The 16,932-nt window shown below is 42.4% G+C and overlaps 3 protein-coding genes across 3 annotated transcripts; all 3 read left to right on the forward strand.

The window, feature by feature from the left end:
• The first annotated feature begins 3,273 nt into the window (after positions 1 to 3,273).
• Positions 3,274 to 3,972, forward strand: LOC139132263 (uncharacterized). Its single transcript, XM_070698651.1, has one exon. It carries the CDS (start codon positions 3,274 to 3,276, stop codon positions 3,970 to 3,972), a length of 699 nt encoding a protein of 232 aa, XP_070554752.1.
• A 1-nt stretch (position 3,973) lies between these two features.
• On the forward strand, positions 3,974 to 4,870 carry LOC139132264 (uncharacterized). The gene has a single exon (XM_070698652.1). It carries the CDS (start codon positions 3,974 to 3,976, stop codon positions 4,868 to 4,870), a length of 897 nt encoding a protein of 298 aa, XP_070554753.1.
• A 1,769-nt stretch (positions 4,871 to 6,639) lies between these two features.
• LOC139132265 (uncharacterized) lies at positions 6,640 to 7,806 on the forward strand. The gene has a single exon (XM_070698653.1). The coding sequence runs from the start codon at positions 6,640 to 6,642 to the stop codon at positions 7,804 to 7,806; it is 1,167 nt and encodes a 388-aa protein (XP_070554754.1).
• The last annotated feature ends 9,126 nt before the right edge of the window (positions 7,807 to 16,932 follow it).

Consider the following 16,932-nt stretch of genomic DNA (forward strand, 5'->3'; position numbering starts at 1 on the left):
ACATTTTGAAGCTGTCAGGGAAATTATAGGATTTTATAGCCGCTTCTCTTTTTGGAAACGTCCTAAAAATTAAGTTTTTCCAACTGGGTTGACTGAAGATTTTGCAGCAGTTTTTGAATTTGAAATATGGGTAAATTTTGGATAATTTACTTCTCAGACTTAAAGGATCGCATTCTGAGCCGATTATGATTACTGACATGAAAGAGAACATTTAAGTGACTCTTTTGACAAAGTACCATTTGGAGATAGTTACATGTACTACACTGGGTAGACTTATTATATTCGCGTATTACCACCAGATCAATGTCTGCAGTAGTCCATATTTCAATTTTTGATCCAAAATTCACTCTAAATCGGACTCCTTGACCCTGAAATTCGTGTCACGTGATATTCAAAAGCCAAACGACATTGTAACGACTCGGTACAGTAGGTTGGTTACAGTAGGTTACAGTATCGTAACGATGGCTCAGAATTTTATCGTTTAATGATTGTTACTGTCTGCGGACGAAAGGGTCGTATCGTATTTCAATTTAGCGCCGATTGATTCAGTCGATATCGTTTTAGTGTCGAGGCATTATATCTTTTTCTTTCGCTGCACGATCGACGATGAAGTCGATAGGGAAATGTAAAGGATTTTCATAGCAATGGTAATTATCGACCACTAGGGAGGCCTCGCTGGACCCTGTTAAGTAGACCCTTCATGGAAACCTGTAGTGACAAAGTTGACATCACATGAAAAAACAGAACCGTGTCAGACAGACTGGCACCAAAGAACAAGGCAAAAAAATTCAGAGAGAGGTGAGTGAATCAATGCTGGACAAAACAGCGCGCACGTGAGTCCAAGTCACGCGAGGAATAGGGAGGCGAAGATCCTGTGCAAATCAAAAAGGTGAACGCACTCTCTGCGTGGTTTGAACCAATTATTTCTAACCTTTTACGATATCAAATTCTATAAAACTTTATCTGCTGTAAAAATGTCATGCTGCCTCCAAACTAGTCTCTCGTCGCACGATTAGCCTAACATTTCCCTAACAGTCGTTCATCGCTTAGAAAGCGAAAGTAAAACACCGCATTCCCAATGCCTCGACAATCAATTTGTCAATCCGAGTTTCTCACGAAATAAAACCACCTGTAACACTTTATCCATAAACAATGTAAAATTGTGTTTTTATTCTCTAAATCTGATCGATTTTCATGCTCTCAAAAACAGTCTTTGGGTTAAGAAACAGTTCTTTGATATATGTAGATAGATGATCTTCATTATGACAAACATACCAAAACAAACTTTTTGAAATCGGTGTCATGAGACAAACAATCAAAACGCTCTCATTCATGAGATATTAATGAAAAGCCCACATGTCATATTATTCGCATTCATTTTCAAGTGTGTCTGGCCGCCATGGCCATTTTCGTCTTGTCGTATTTCCCTGATCACTGACTTCATGGACCCTCGCTTAATACATAAGTGCTTCAGTTTGTCTGAAGTGTTTTAAAAAAGACTTCGTATTTAAGAAAAAGTCAGTTTGGCAGTTTGAATAATGACAGACTGATTGATCAAAGTTGCAGTTTATGGACATATCTATTCAACTTGAAAAAAATCGTATGAAAATTACATGATAGAAATTGTATAATAAAGTCGCTATATTTGTTATTATTATGAACCCTCAATTCATGGTACTGGGAGCTTGCTTCTTCTAAAATTTCATTTTGTCTTGTGAAGGTGAATCTAGCAACATTTTGACACTGAGCGTACGGATCATGAGATTCATACCTCTCCTGCATATAGAGTGTTCGGTGAAGTTTTATTGTTATATCATACATAAATTTTGTTTGATGCAAGATACTACTTATTTTTTTGACATGTTGAAAGATACTGAATGAATGGGTGACCATGCATATATTCGACCCCGGTTTTAGACATGATACATGAAACCATCGCGAAAATGAATTAATGGTTATGACCATTAATGCATTTTCGCGATAGTTTCATTTAATTTGTCTGAAACCGGGGTAGAATATATGCATGGTCACCCATTTATTCAGTATCTTTTAACATGTCAAACAATATAAGAAGTATCGTGCATCCAATAAAATTCATGAAAATTGGCCGACTTTGTCCCTTTAACCAGTACAGCAGAGCAAAGCAGAAAGAGTGATAGTGCTTTTTGCCAAAGTAAACTCTGAAACATCATCGTGACGTAATCAAGTTCTGCGATAACAAAAGCATAACCAATGACCAGCAAGGGTTTCTACTCGCCCAGTAGTCCTGCCACGCCACAAGCCTAGCGTAGGTATCTTTTTATACGAACAGATGGAAAACTTTCCGAATAAAAGAGACTCTGCCTTATTTTACTTTGCTGACATACCGAGCAAAGAAAGGCCAGTTATGTATAGGATAGGAATCTACTTTACTGTAAAACAATTAATGAACGATCGATTCGCATTCGATCGAGCTGATCATCTCTGTCTGTCTGTCTGTCCGTCCGTCTGTCTGTTTATCCGTCTGTCTATCTGTCTGTCTGTCTGTCTGTCTGTCAGTTTTTGTCTGTCTCTCTCTGACTCTGTTTCTGTCTCTGTGTCTTTGTCTCTATGTCTTTCTCTCTCTATTTATGTCGGAGAACAAATGACACATCATTTGAACATTATTAATAGGACTAAGCAGAGCCTATGTGTTATCCTTCTACCAATCAGACTCTTCGGTAACTTTCATCCAATGACCGTGGACTATAATCTCCCGCCAAAAAATGTTTATCCTTTGGTGTTCTATTACATTCGGTGCTGCGCTTTGGCGCCTTTATGTGTAATTGCTACAGTTGTGTTCCGGTTGGCGCCTTTTCTATCTCATGGCGTGTTCAGTAATAAAGCTTGTGTTCTTAGCATGAACTGGTGTCGTTCGCAGTTCTGTATATAAGTCAGACAAGAACCTTGATCATAAAACCCCATCACGACATTTTTTGGTGCCGAGACCAGGATTAGGATGTCTGACGAGGAGCAGCAACCAACTCAAGCCGAGCAACTGGCAACGAAATTGGCCAAGTTGAAACTCAAGCGCAGGGGACAACGTGCCCAAATGACGAGGCTGTTCAACCGTGCAGAACAACTCACATCAACGTTCGCTGCAGCTGAGAACAAGACTGAAGCTCACAGGATACTCAGAGCATTGAACACTCAACTACTCAGAAATACGAATCTTTAACCAAGATCGAAGAAGATATCTTAGATAATACGGATGAAGCAAGCTACGATGCTGCGAGCCAAGAATCCGGCGACTACATGTCCGAGATATTCGAGAGAAACGACAAGATCACTGATTTCATCAAAAACAACAAACCGAACAATGCGACTGGCCCATCGGCGAACTCCGACACCGCTACTCAAGACACATCGAAGAAAACGGTCGCATTACCGAAACTACAGCTGAAAACTTTCTCAGGAAACGTACTCGAGTGGGTGAGTTTCTACGACACTTTCAAATCGTCCATCCATAATGATAAGAACCTCGAGAACATTCAAAAGTTCACATACTTACGCAGCGTTTTAACTGATGAAGCTGCCCGTACGATTAGCGGTCTCGCCTTGACAAACTCCAACTACGACCATGCTTTAGAGCTACTCATCGAACGCTACGGACAGAATCATTTGATCATCGATGCGCACATGACTGCACTGTGGCAGATTCCTCAACCTACGAGTGACATTAACAGTCTGAGATTGTTTTATGACACATTAGAAAGTCATATTCGCGGTTTACAATCACTTGGCAAAGAAGAGAACGCTTATGGAGAACTTCTCATTCCCATGATTCGAGATAAACTACCTAACAATATTCGGAAACAGATCGCAAGAGATCACGGAAACAAGGCTTGGACTTTACCAGAGTTGCGCAAAGCCATCCTACGGGAAATCGACGCCATTCAAGCCGGAGTTCCACTCGATGAGTTATCGTGTTGCGGACACAGCAACACAGCCTAATATGACCGCTTCATTTCATACTAAGGCCGCATCTACGCGCACAACAAAGCCTTTGAGAATCAAAACATGCGTGTTTTGTAAGGGAAATCACTACACAAGTGATTGCCAAGTTGTCACCGACCCGAAACGTCGCTTAGACATTGTCAAACGCGATCGTCTCTGTTACAATTGCCTTGGAAAGCATCGCGTGAGCGATTGCAAGTCTCGTTACACTTGCAAGATCTGCAAGCGTAAACATCACTCTACCCTTCATCATGACACCAAATCAGCTACAACGTCTGAGAAAAAGGGAACTTCTGAAGTTCATGTGGCATTGGCGAAGACAGACGACACAAAGGGGAAATCTACACCCAACGGATCGGTTCTCCTCAAGACGGCAGTCATTCCTATGTCGGTCGGCGATAGGAAACCTATCAACGCTACCGTGCTGTTCGACGATGGGTCCAACAGAACTTTTATCACGCAGCGATTTGCTGACAAACTCAACTTGAAATCGGACACTCATGAGAACGTGAGCCTGTCAACATTCGGGGACAATTCGAAACAAATTCATTCAATGAAAAGTGCAATGGTAACTTTGCACGAACAGAATGGACATACCAGTACTGTCAACGCCCTGATAATTCCCGAGATTTCGTCCAACCTATTCAACCACGTGTCAGCAGAAATACTCAACTCAGACCATCTACGGGGATTAAAGCTTGCCCACCCTGTTTCCAATGTTAAAACTATGGAAATTGATGTACTCATCGGAGCTGATCAATATTGGAACTTTGTTGGAAACCATATCGTGCGCGGGGCAGGTCCAACTGCAATATCATCTAAGTTCGGCTACTTGTTGTCCGTCCTACTGGAAAGCGTGGGAAATTGGACTCTGACATTAATATTCATCACGTGAACGTAGAAACACACACCGACGATGACATACGAAACTGGTGGAATTTAGAGCTCATCGGAGTGAAGGCAGACTCGCAAAATGATGAAAATACCGACTTCGAAACATATCGGGACACTCATCTACGTGTTGAAAATGGTAAATACATAGCCCGTTTACCATGGAAAACTGATCATCCCCCACTGCCTTCAAACTATGCTGCAACTGAAAATCGCACGCGCGCTATGGTTCGCCGTTTGACCCCTGACTTAACGAAGAGATATGACGATATCATCACCGATCAACTGCGCCGAGACTTCGTCGAGAAGATTCAAGATGACAACAAAACTGAAGGACATTATTTGCCGCATCGAGCTGTCAAGAAGGACTCAGTTACCACTCCAATACGTATTGTATACGACTGCAGTAGCAAACAAAATGCTGACTCGGCAAGTCTAAACGACTGTCTTCAAACTGGGCCGTCATTAATCAATGATTTACCTGCCATTTTGCTACGATTTCGCGCTAACCGAGTCGCTTTCGTCAGTGACATTGAAAGGCATTCTTAAACATACGTCTAGAGGAAGACGAGCGTCAATACACCAAATTTCTTTGGTTATCGGACATTCGTGATCCCGAAAGTCCATTTGATGTTTATCAATTCAAGTCTGTTCTGTTTGGGGCGGCTTGTTCCCCATTCATGCTCAACGCTGTAATCAAGACCCACTTGGAAAGTAATGCCTCCATACCGACTGCTGATGACCTCAAACATAATATTTATGTTGACAATGTGATAGACGGTGCAGAGTCTGATGAGAAGGCCGTGTCATATTACAACGACGCAAACCACCTCATGCAGTCGTGTGGGTTCAAGCTACGCTCATGGACGTCCAACAGTGAACGACTATGTGAACTCGCAAAACAGGACGATATCTACGAACCCTCTCGTGATGTACCAGTACTCGGCCTGCGTTGGGAACCAGAAAGCGACACGATGACCTACTCAGAAAATAATAGCGAGCCTATTCCAAATGAATGATAACGAAACGAGATGTTCTCAGTTCCTCCGCTACACTGTACGACCCACTGGGCTTCGTAGCTCCAGTTCACATCAGAGCTAAACTCTTTGTGCAGTCACTATGGAAACGCGGGCTCCCTTGGGACGAACCGCTCGATGCTGAATTGAACTCTCAATGGATACAGATCGCAGCGGACTTGAATGCTACACGCAAGACGACAATAAACCGCCAATACTTCTCAGGGAATAAAGATAACGACGACTGCGAAGTTCATGTTTTCGCTGACGCCAGCACTACCGCCTACGGAGCTGTAGTTTATCTCCGCAGTTCAAGTGAAACTTCTATCGTTATGGCCAAGGCACGCGTCGCCCCAACGTCCGATTTGTCACTGCCTCGGTTAGAACTGATGGCCGCCCTGATTGGCACTCGACTCAGCAAATTCGTAATAAACGCTCTCTCGGCAAGATAAACATTACACAGCGGTATCTCTGGTCGGACAGTCAAATTGCGTTGTATTGGATCAACAGTGTCAAGAAGCTGCCGATCTTCGTAAGCAATCGCGTCAGAGAGATCAATGGTTTTCGTCACATCTACAAATATTGCCCCTCCGCTGACAACCCAGCTGATTTGTTAACTCGAGGCATTACCTCTGATCAACTAGCCAATTCTACTCTATGGTGGAACGGCCCTATTTGGTTGAAAGAAAATGGAGACTGGCCAATCTGTGAACTGTTTGATAGCGCAGTGCACCATATCGCTACAACGGACGACTTCATGATCGAGCCTCACACACAAATCTATGCTGAGGTTGCCGATAAATTGCAACACGTTGAGGATCTTTCTCGCCGATCCACTGAGAACATCGGCTCATCAAACACGGAAATCGACCCCGCAGTTTATGTTGGCATACAATACGCGGTGGACATTACTCGTTTCAGCTCGTTAGACAAACTATTCCGCGTTACTTCGTATGTATTTCGTTTCAAATCTCGACTGCAGCGAAAGAGAGACACGCCGTCAGGAGCAGTCTCACCGGACGAGATACGACATGCTGAACAGATCTGGATTAAAGACGTACAATCTGAGATATATACAGACACTATTCATTCCATGAGGATGAATGTGAAGAGGTTCGGACCGTTGGTTCAACAACTCAACCTATTTCTCGATAACGAGGGCACACTTCGATGTGGCAGCCGTGTACACAATGCAGCATTGGACTATGTCACGAAATTTCCAGCGTTGCTGCCTCCTCACCATGAATTCACTAAACTGGTCGTTCTGAAAGCACACGAACGCGTATTCCATGGAGGAGTCCAGTCGACTGTAACACAAATTCGTCAACAGTACTGGATACCGAAAATACGACGTATCGTTAGCAAGATTCTTCACAACTGTGTTACCTGTCTTAAAGTTGAAGGAAAGCCGTACACTAACCCAGTCCAAGCTCCGCTGCCTGCATATCGCGTGAACATCACCCCTCCATTCAGTGTGACGGGGGTCGACTTCACGGGGGCTCTCCTCACCAAGGCTATTGATGGTAAACAAAACAAGGCATACGTGTGCCTGTTTACCTGTGCGGTTACACGGGCCATACACTTGGAATTGGTACCGGATTTGACGACTAAAACATTTCTACTTGCGTTTCGCCGTTTTGCTGCAAGACGATCCCTGCCTAGCCGAATGTTATCCGACAACGCCTCGACGTACATCTCTGGAGCCGAGGAGATACGCTCCTTGCTCGACACGCCTGATGTTCGAGATTATCTCTCATCTCAGCGAGTGAAATGGACTTTCATACCCAAACGTGCGCCGTGGTTTGGCGGCTTTTGGGAGCGGCTCATAAGTCTCACGAAGAATGCGATTAAAAGGTTCTCGGTCGATCATTCATCACGTATGATGAGCTTGCTACCGTCGTCACCGAAATTGAGACTGTATTAAATGATCGCCCACTCACCTTCGTTTCATCAAGTGCGGATGATGACGTTAGCCTGACCCCAAATCACCTGTTACATGGTAGAAGCTTAACCTCACTACCATACATCACAGTCTCCGATGAAGAAATCGAAGACCCGACTTTTGGAAACCACAATGATGTTAACAGACGTTACGCACATTTGTCAAATCTCCAACAACAGTTCTGGAAGCGATGGTCAACCGAGTATTTGACAGCTTTGAGAGAACGTCACTCCGGTTCCGGAAACAAGCACAATGTAATTAAAGTGGGAGATGTGGTACTGATCCATAGTGATATCGATCGTAGGATGAAATGGCAGCTCGGGACTGTGAAGAGACTTGTTTATGGACGTGACAAGTTGGTGCGATCAGCTGAAATCTCCACCGCCAGGGACACACCAACCGCCCTATACACAAGTTATACCCTCTTGAGGTAGCCTCTCAAGAATTATCATCATCTGAAGACAAGATGTGAACGAGCGGGAAGACATCCATCGGCAAGAAATTTCAGTTGAGAAAACCAATGACCCGCCAGAGTCGGGGAGACCGTCCAGAGATGCAGCCATTGCAGCCAGGATGAGAATATCCGAACTTTCATAAATTGTTGTAACTGTTGAGACAATTAACTCTTTGAAATTTCTGAGTTTTTTGTTCAAACGAATCATTTATTGATAATTCATATTGAAAGTGTTCAAGATTATCTTTCGTCGCCGGAGAATGTCGGAGAACAAATGACACATCATTTGAACATTATTAATAGGACTAAGCAGAGCCTATGTGTTATCCTTCTACCAATCAGACTCTTCGGTAACTTTCATCCAATGACCGTGGACTATAATCTCCCGCCAAAAAATGTTTATCCTTTGGTGTTCTATTACATTCGGTGCATGCGCTTTGGCGCCTTTATGTGTAGTTGCTACAGTTGTGTTCCGGTTGGCGCCTTTTCTATCTCATGGCGTGTTCAGTAATAAAGCTTGTGTTCTTAGCATGAACTGGTGTCGTTCGCAGTTCTGTATATAAGTCAGACAAGAACCTTGATCATAAAACCCCATCACGACAATTTATGCAAACACTCCCTCTCTCTTCCTCCCCCCCTCTCTCTCTTTCTCTCCAAAGCATGCACTATTCGATTGAAATTCAAGTCACAAACGGCTCCCTCTAAGCTGTTTACTGGACCTTTATATTCGACTAAGTAAACCAATACATCGCTAAGCTTGGGCAACCTACTGGAAAATCTTGTACCTTTTTGTGCTTGCAGAGGTCTCGGGAAAAATTTCGGTCCATATTTTTGAAACAAGAATCAATTAAAACTAGCGGGTATTTCAATTGCATTCTTCTCTTCTGCTTGAATGGAAAGTCATTTGCTGAACTCAATGTGCGGTGTGGGATTTAGTCAGCTGAAACACCTGAATCACAAAGGTAATATCCGACGCGCAAATAAACTTTTTTGATTTCAGTCCAAGAAACGTTTTACCATGGTATCTTCAAATTCGCAGAAGAGAATGAAAATTTTGGTTCACTATGCCTAGATTTCAAAGGAAAAATAGTTTGTAGGAATATGTAGTGGCAGTTAAAGTTCAAAGTGACGGTCGTTCTCTTTGTTCTAAGTCCAGGGCCAATATTTTCGATTGTAAGTTGTATAAAAATGATGAAAACTTTTATTTAAAAATAAGTCTACAAAAGTTATATGCCAACAACTTGAAAGAACTGCAAAATATCGAGAGTCCAAAAATCTCCCAAAGAGGCGCATTCTGCCGGAGAACGCGCAATGGTATGATCATGTGTAACCGAGGAAGTTAGACTGTATCCCGGCAAAGGGCAAGTACTGCGTTGTGCACTAGGTGAGCTGTTACCTAGGCATTTATTACCAAGAAACGTTGAGAGCTAGTCACACATAATGGGTCATTAATTAAAACGTTAAAGCCTCGCCTCCAGCGTTTATAGTGGAACGCACATCTACGCGCTTCTCCACGTGAAGACACGCCGACGCACTTTTCTTGTGCAAGAAAAAAATATATCATTTTTTAACCCTCTGGCGAAGCGGCATTTAGATTCTGATTTCCAAGACTGCATTAGGAGGATTGCCGGCGTTATTGTAGGTAACATTTATCGATACCAAGTTGGCAGGTGTTGTCTCGCTCTCGTTGCTGTGTTCGTCTGATCTCCTGCAGTTGCCGCCAGTATCGTTGGTTAGTACCTGTACTGTGCTTTCCACACAGGCAGCGGTTTGGCTCGGTGACAACTTTTTTTATTGTTGCGCGCCATCAAACCTCCGAGAGAACCAATTGTATAGCGACACTAAAACTTACGGTTGTCAACGTCTGCTGGGGCAAGGTGTTGCTCGCCACTGAAAATCAGATTGCGCCAAGCTACTGAAAGGAAAGCAGCAATGGCTGCCGCTGTCTCAGAGGCAACACGCAGAGAGAGTCTGTTGGAGCGTCGTGCGTCGAGAGCGTCTCTCGTCCGAAGAACTTCACGCGGACCACAGAATGTGATCACGTTCGCACCCAGGCCGTCTGTAAGTCAAGCACCTCCAGACCGCCGAGTGTCTTTGACTCGCCGGCCGTCGCGCGTTGGAATCGACGGAGGAGTGCACTTCCCACCGATCGAGAAGCGGAAACTCTCAGTCGCACGTGGGGTGGGTCCCCGAAAGTCCAGCTTGATCGGCGGATTTCCCGCTCTCGGTGAAAATTCACTTACCTTGCCCCTGGTAGAAGAGGCTTCGTATTTTGATGAAATCCCCGAGAACTTACCCAGGGAAGCTAGATTTTGTGCCACACTCTCGCTTGAGGCTCAATTCGCAAGTTTGAAGGGCTACGAGGACGTCCTGTTCTCAAAGTTACAGGACACATATCCCGACTACGGGACCCTACTCTCGAGAACGAAAACTCCCGCCGTCACCGAAATGCTGACCAGACTGAAAAGCGCGCACGCAAGAAGCAGGAGCTGGAGAGCGACCCCGTCGACGAGGAGGAGGAAGAGGAGACTTTCGAAGAGAGGAGGATGCGAAGACGACGAGAAAGAGAAAAGCGGAGACAGGAAGAAGAGGAGAAAAAGAGACAGGAGCAAGAGGAAGAGGAAAAGAAACAGCTGGAAAAAGAACAAAAACGGGAACAAGCAGAAAAAGGATTCGCGCCGGAAGAGAGCACATCGCCTGCCGCTCCGACTGAGAACCAGAAACGAGTCAGCTACCGTTTCCAGAACGCCATGGATATCTTGGACACGCTGAAGCAATCGACAGGTGAACTCGTGACATCGTCTCTGGAAAAGAAACAACAGATAAATCCGCTCAAAGGTTACAGCTGCTGGAGTTCACTGTGGGCGAACGATTTTAAGTTCCAGAAACGCCAGATGGACAGGCTTGAAGCAATACCAAGTTTAAGGCAAGCCGGGGCAGTGTTGTGACAAGGACAAGCGCGTGACGCACAAAGCAACGAACAACAGCAAAAAAGTGACAAAAACAAACTGTCCAAAAGACCCAGCAACAACAACAAAGAACCTTACGAGTAACGGTAAAAGTTAACAGCCTTCTTTTCTAGACTGAAATTGTTTTATCCTTTAGCAGCGAAAACAACTGACTCGTAACTCACTACCTTGAAATCCTAACGTTTATTACTTGTGAAACGCGGCGACACGCTCCTTTTTAACGACTTGAAAATCGTTATATATACTCGATGTTTTGATGTCATATTCAATATTCTTCGAGTAACCTTGCTGTGGTGGCACGCAAGAATGAAATCAATGCAGCGGGCAATATACATCCTGAATTTACGATTACCTTTATTGTGTTTATTCTTGAGAGAGCATTAAAAGAAAAAAAAATTGCACAGTATTAAATTCTGCCTGATCGTCACGACTTTGGATTCGATGATCCGATGTAAGGTGAGTCTGGTTGTCCGTAGTGCTAAATAGAGAGCAGGATAATTATGTGATTTGTACGCAATAATAGTTACGTTTTGGGCCAACTTTCTGGTACATTTTCAGTATGGATTGTTTCCTCATCGACAGTAAGGCCTAAATGTTTAAAAATTAGTTTATTGTATATGGCTGAGAAAAAATATTTGAGGTGGCGGTCGGTTGGGTCGGCAACCTCTCTATAATAACATTTTTTTCGTAGTTGATAGACTTTTCCACTTGATTCACGTGTACAACAAGTTGATAGAATCGAAGCTACGGACATTTGTCGATGCCAGAGAAGTGGCCGGCCCTTTCGGTCAACAGTAAGAAAAAGGCGAAAGGCGGATGCAATCAACACAACTTCGCGATTGGGGCGGGCGTATGTTCGAGAAGACTAGCGCCGTGAACGTGCTTGCAAGTTATCGAAGTTGAACTTGGCCCATTGCTAAGTAATGTTGCTAATGAGGAAAAAAACATCTGTATCATGCATCCGTACTGACGTGTTTAAGGTCGCCGAACCACGTCACGTGAGAAAGCCTTTATTTCCGCGTATTGATTCAACACAATGTGAAGGTTGACATTACTTCAGTATTAGCGCACCCTGGAAGAATATTTATCAGTGCACCGGTTGCCATAGATATGACAAGGTCATCCTGAGTAGATTGGATTGATTTAAAAGCACCGGGAGAAAGATGAATATGTTACCATGGTTACTGTCACGAGCATAACAGTTTTGATCATTTTGCTCACAGCATTTGATATGTGCTTTATTTTTGTTAGTGAAATTTGGAATAAAATCGCTGCATGTAGAAATCTGGATATTTTTTGTGTTTTGGTTGAGCATGCGCTATACGCTAAAACCTATTCACTGTACACCAACCAAGGGCTATTTTTGCAATCTATACAGACACGCGTATACGCATTAACTCTCGAGTCAGTTGTAGAGCAAACCAAACTTTGCGAGAAAATCTCAGCTGGGGTCGTCGGAGCACTCGACGTGTATGGATTTTCAGCGGTCCATCTAATGGATTAATTTCCGCTGTTGTCGGCCGTTTCTGATCAACAATCGCTCTTTTATGCCGATACATTTAGCCGGAGACTGTCAATAAAAATTGCACGAATCTTTGCCTAAAAAATGAATTTTCTAAGCGGCGCCAATGCAGTGTTTTTCGACCGATAGGAAAACGTCTCTTACAGTAGGTTTATGCCAATGTTCCCATTACATCACTTTTGACGTGGCGCCATAATTTTGCAAAATCGTCTCTTGAACGTTCGCCTGCGCACGCTACTGAACCATCTATGGTTGCCATGTGAATAACCTGAACTCGTTATGAAGGAACAGAAACAGGTCAACTTGCGAATAAATTCTGTGCCGATACTTAATTGCAAATGGGAAAACCATGTTACAGCTGCCGGCTAAAATTATGTCACTCAAATGATACCTATATGAACAGAATGTTTCTATTTTATTTCATACAGCTGTAGTTTTTTCTTTGCTCATTTAATATGCATACTCTGGTAATCATGCAAAGTATCGGGAAATTTTCTGCACGGTGTCTGTGTGTCTCTCGTCTGCTATAATACCACAGATCATTGAACACTTGCATGAGGTATTGGGTACAACGCAGCACTGCACGTACGTGAACTAGGGTTGGATATTTTGGGCTGTAAAATAGATATTTGAAAGAGATTTTCAAGACGTTCTTGTGTTTTTTAAGCTGTGTTGCGTAAGGCTACATATTGAGTGATCGAGAATGAGATCTTAGGAAGCGATATTCAGAATTTGGAGAAAAAAATCTACCACACACACAGCCAACTTGTCGAAGTCTAGGCTTTAGAGCCTTTGTAAAAAAACTCATATCCACATACTAGGAAAGGAAAAGAGATGCAGAACTGGGCAAAAAACGTATGCATGCCCAACCCACTTCGAAAAAATGCAAAAGAAAAGATGGATGGTTGCACACGGCTAGCTTATTATCTAATGGTCTATCCCTATGAAAGGAAGTTGACTATTCGTCGGTTTTATAAGGTTTTAGAATATCCTATTTGAACATGCATATTGCATAGAATATCGCTCTTCCTCCCCTTTCAATAATGTATGCGATAACGTGTGTCTTTAACGCAAACTCTTCCCTCCCTTAATCTTCTTCTCCCCTTTTCCTCCCCCTCCCTGTAATCAGCTGTCCTGGGGACGTTTCGCTCGGTGCAAAAGACATCTGTTCTTATCCGACATCCAAGTTATTGAAAATACGGTTGCCTTGAACGGAAATGCGATCAGCTCATTTGTATCTCCGTTACGTTTGTTTTATTCAGAATCTTCCCGGGGTCGTCAGAAGGGAGCAAAGCGGTGTTTCGCCAACCCAGCTTCAAACAAGAGATACATTCAACGAGGATTATAAACAGTGTCGTAAATCTTTTACGCATGCTCGTTCGGATGCTGTTTTTGATTTTATCGGCCAGGTTATAATCAACAGGTACTTGTAACAACCTAAATTGTGACGTGTGCTCAATTATTTGCGTAACGTACGGCTCATCGGATTGGAATCAAAGTTAACATGTGGATTCTATTTGGGAATGGGAAGAACTGGTTATGGTGGGATGATGTGCATGTAGTAAGCTAATTTACAAAATTGGTTGTTTAGAAATTAGAATGACATCATATTTTATGAATCTTGCCACAGATGTTGATCAAAGAATCACGTGACGGATCTTAATGTCATTTAGCAGTTTCATGACAATGGGATTGCCTATTTGCACCTTTCATGAACTTTCACGGCAAGGGATATACATCTAGATCAACTTTTTACCAAAATTTGTGAAACTTGTTAGGTATAAATTGAAGATACGATATTACAATGCAGTGAAAGTCATTTAGCAATTTCACGTCGAGGTACTTTTCAATATGCATAAAGAAACTTTTACAACTTTGGATATCAACTTGAAGAACTTGACAGAACAAAATAAAAACAATTGCTACATAAAGGGATGATACAAAGATATAAAATTGGTGAAAAAAATTGCCAATTCCTATATTCAATGATATTTTCAGTAAACAGTGCTATGTCATATAAGTTGTAATTTGCATATTTAATGACTTTAATGAATTTTCTCCGAACTTTACTAAAATGGCGGCACCAAATTTTTATTTCATTTTGCTGGTGATGTTACAAGACATGGTCATATTAAAAGCCATTTATCCAGTTTTATATCTGCTCGTCACTGATCGCAAATTTAATGACTTTGCAAACCGATTGAAATAGTGTCTTAGAAAGGTGAAAGGTGAATGCGATGTTTCCAAGTCCACATCATACAAGCATACACGCGTAGACACCTTCGTTTCATCTGATGCTATTTACTTATCTCTGTCATCAGTCAGGTTGACCGCACTCTTCAACAAACCTTTATTTTCATCTTGACATTCCTAAATGCCATTTTTACCTGGTACAACGAAATGTGCTCTCAAAATACCTGTAAAGGTATATCCTTCACGTAGGACAGTCTACACTTAAATAACAAGCAATAGAGATGTAACATATTTTATATATGATCGTTGTCTTTTTTGTTTTCACGTGTATGCCCAATATAGATAAGCACAGGGAGTTATGTCCCCCCGTGACAGTTAAGGTAGAATGTGCCTAGGGCACAGATATTCGGATTCTCAAATTTTTACAATTCTTTTCAGATCTACCACTTGCGGGGGCTCATTTTAAAGCTCTTGGAGTAAGAAAAATGTTCACGGTCTCAGTTTTTTCGAAAATAGAAAAAAAACCGTTTTTCTTCATAGAGTTAAAACAGGGGTGGTGGCCATTTTGAATTTTAAATATTAAATATTAATAAATATCAGCTGATTTGTCTTTGGTATCCAACTTTGCTTGGTGACCCCTGATTTTTGTTCTTCATGTGGAATAAGAGTGTGGTTGAAAGTGTCATTAAGGAAAGACTGAGCAAATGTTAAAGTCTTTCACTTTCGAGGTGCATATTACCTTAAATAGTTCACTGATCAAGTCTGACATGGGCACATATTGGAAACATTGTACAATTTTACAGTGACATACATATAGGCAATAGATACTGTTGAAGGTTTTCAGGTTCAACAGTTACATTCATTGTAAGTCACCATGACGTTCTTTTCAAGTTTTACGAAAAGATGTACCCGGGGACAGTTTTCAGTTCCACGGTAATCCCATCGGATTCCCGCAGGGGATGACTTTTCGTTTTCTTTCATAAATGGGACATAGTTATTGAGAGAAAAAAATATGGTTACGCCGGACATGCCAGCTTGTTCCCATTCTCTGTAGTAAATTTCGAGTGTTTTCACAAATACAGCTCGCACAGATTTCTAAAGAGCCAACTAAACAAATACCACGGTAGTACTTAGCGAGAGGTACGTATAAGGTTAGTGCGTCGCTTGTTGTAATTGTTTGTTGACGTCGTTTCGTGTGTAGAATTATTTACGGAGCACCATGAGAACGTATCGCTGTCTACTTGGTTGCAGTATTCTTCCACGCAACAATAACCGCTCATAATGAATCTATTAAAATCGACTTTCCATCCGCCCATTCAAAGACAAAGAACACCCAGGGTCATGCAAAGGTCTCTGTAGAATACCCAGCGTGTTTCGACACCATCGTATCTCGAACAACGGAACATTTGAAAGCCCGTGCACAAGGCATTTATTTACATACCAGTGACCCGTAGATTGGACTACAGGGACCTTCAGATCCAACCAACTAGAAACGGCGTCTATTTCACATAGCGATTGACACGAAATGCTATTCACTTCACTATGGGGCTAAAAAGAAAGCTACCAGGCCGTCATCCTGACAACAGCACCATTCTTTACTCGAGTGCTTTATTTTTCCAGCATTTCTTAACTTACGGTCAGTGGACGAGACTAGGATCTTTTCGCCTGAATGCGTACTGTTTGCTCATACGCAACGACTGACCCGTCTACCTGGCAGAGCACGAGTTATTTATAACAATGTAAAATTGGGTCTCTTTTAGTCTTAATAATTATATACATATGGACCTAAGATGTAATGTTCTCAGACCTGTTTATCGGTTTATTTCAAGATTGGCATGGCCGATGTGTCATCAATTGTTAGAAGATGTTTTAAAGTTTCCGAGTCATTGGTATAGCAAAGAACATATGCGAATTGCGGCAAAAGGAATATTTCATCGGTTGAAGATTAAAGATGCAATTTGCGTGATAAA

The sequence above is a fragment of the Ptychodera flava genome, chromosome 4 (assembly GCF_041260155.1).
Source record: "Ptychodera flava strain L36383 chromosome 4, AS_Pfla_20210202, whole genome shotgun sequence".
NCBI lineage: Eukaryota > Metazoa > Hemichordata > Enteropneusta > Ptychoderidae > Ptychodera > Ptychodera flava.

Excerpts from the sequence above, each read along its gene's own strand:
- LOC139132265 (XM_070698653.1), top strand. The coding sequence starts at position 6,640 with ATGATCGAGCCTCACACACAAATCTATGCTGAGGTTGCCGATAAATTG.
- LOC139132264 (XM_070698652.1), top strand. The coding sequence starts at position 3,974 with ATGACCGCTTCATTTCATACTAAGGCCGCATCTACGCGCACAACAAAG.
- LOC139132263 (XM_070698651.1), top strand. The coding sequence starts at position 3,274 with ATGTCCGAGATATTCGAGAGAAACGACAAGATCACTGATTTCATCAAA.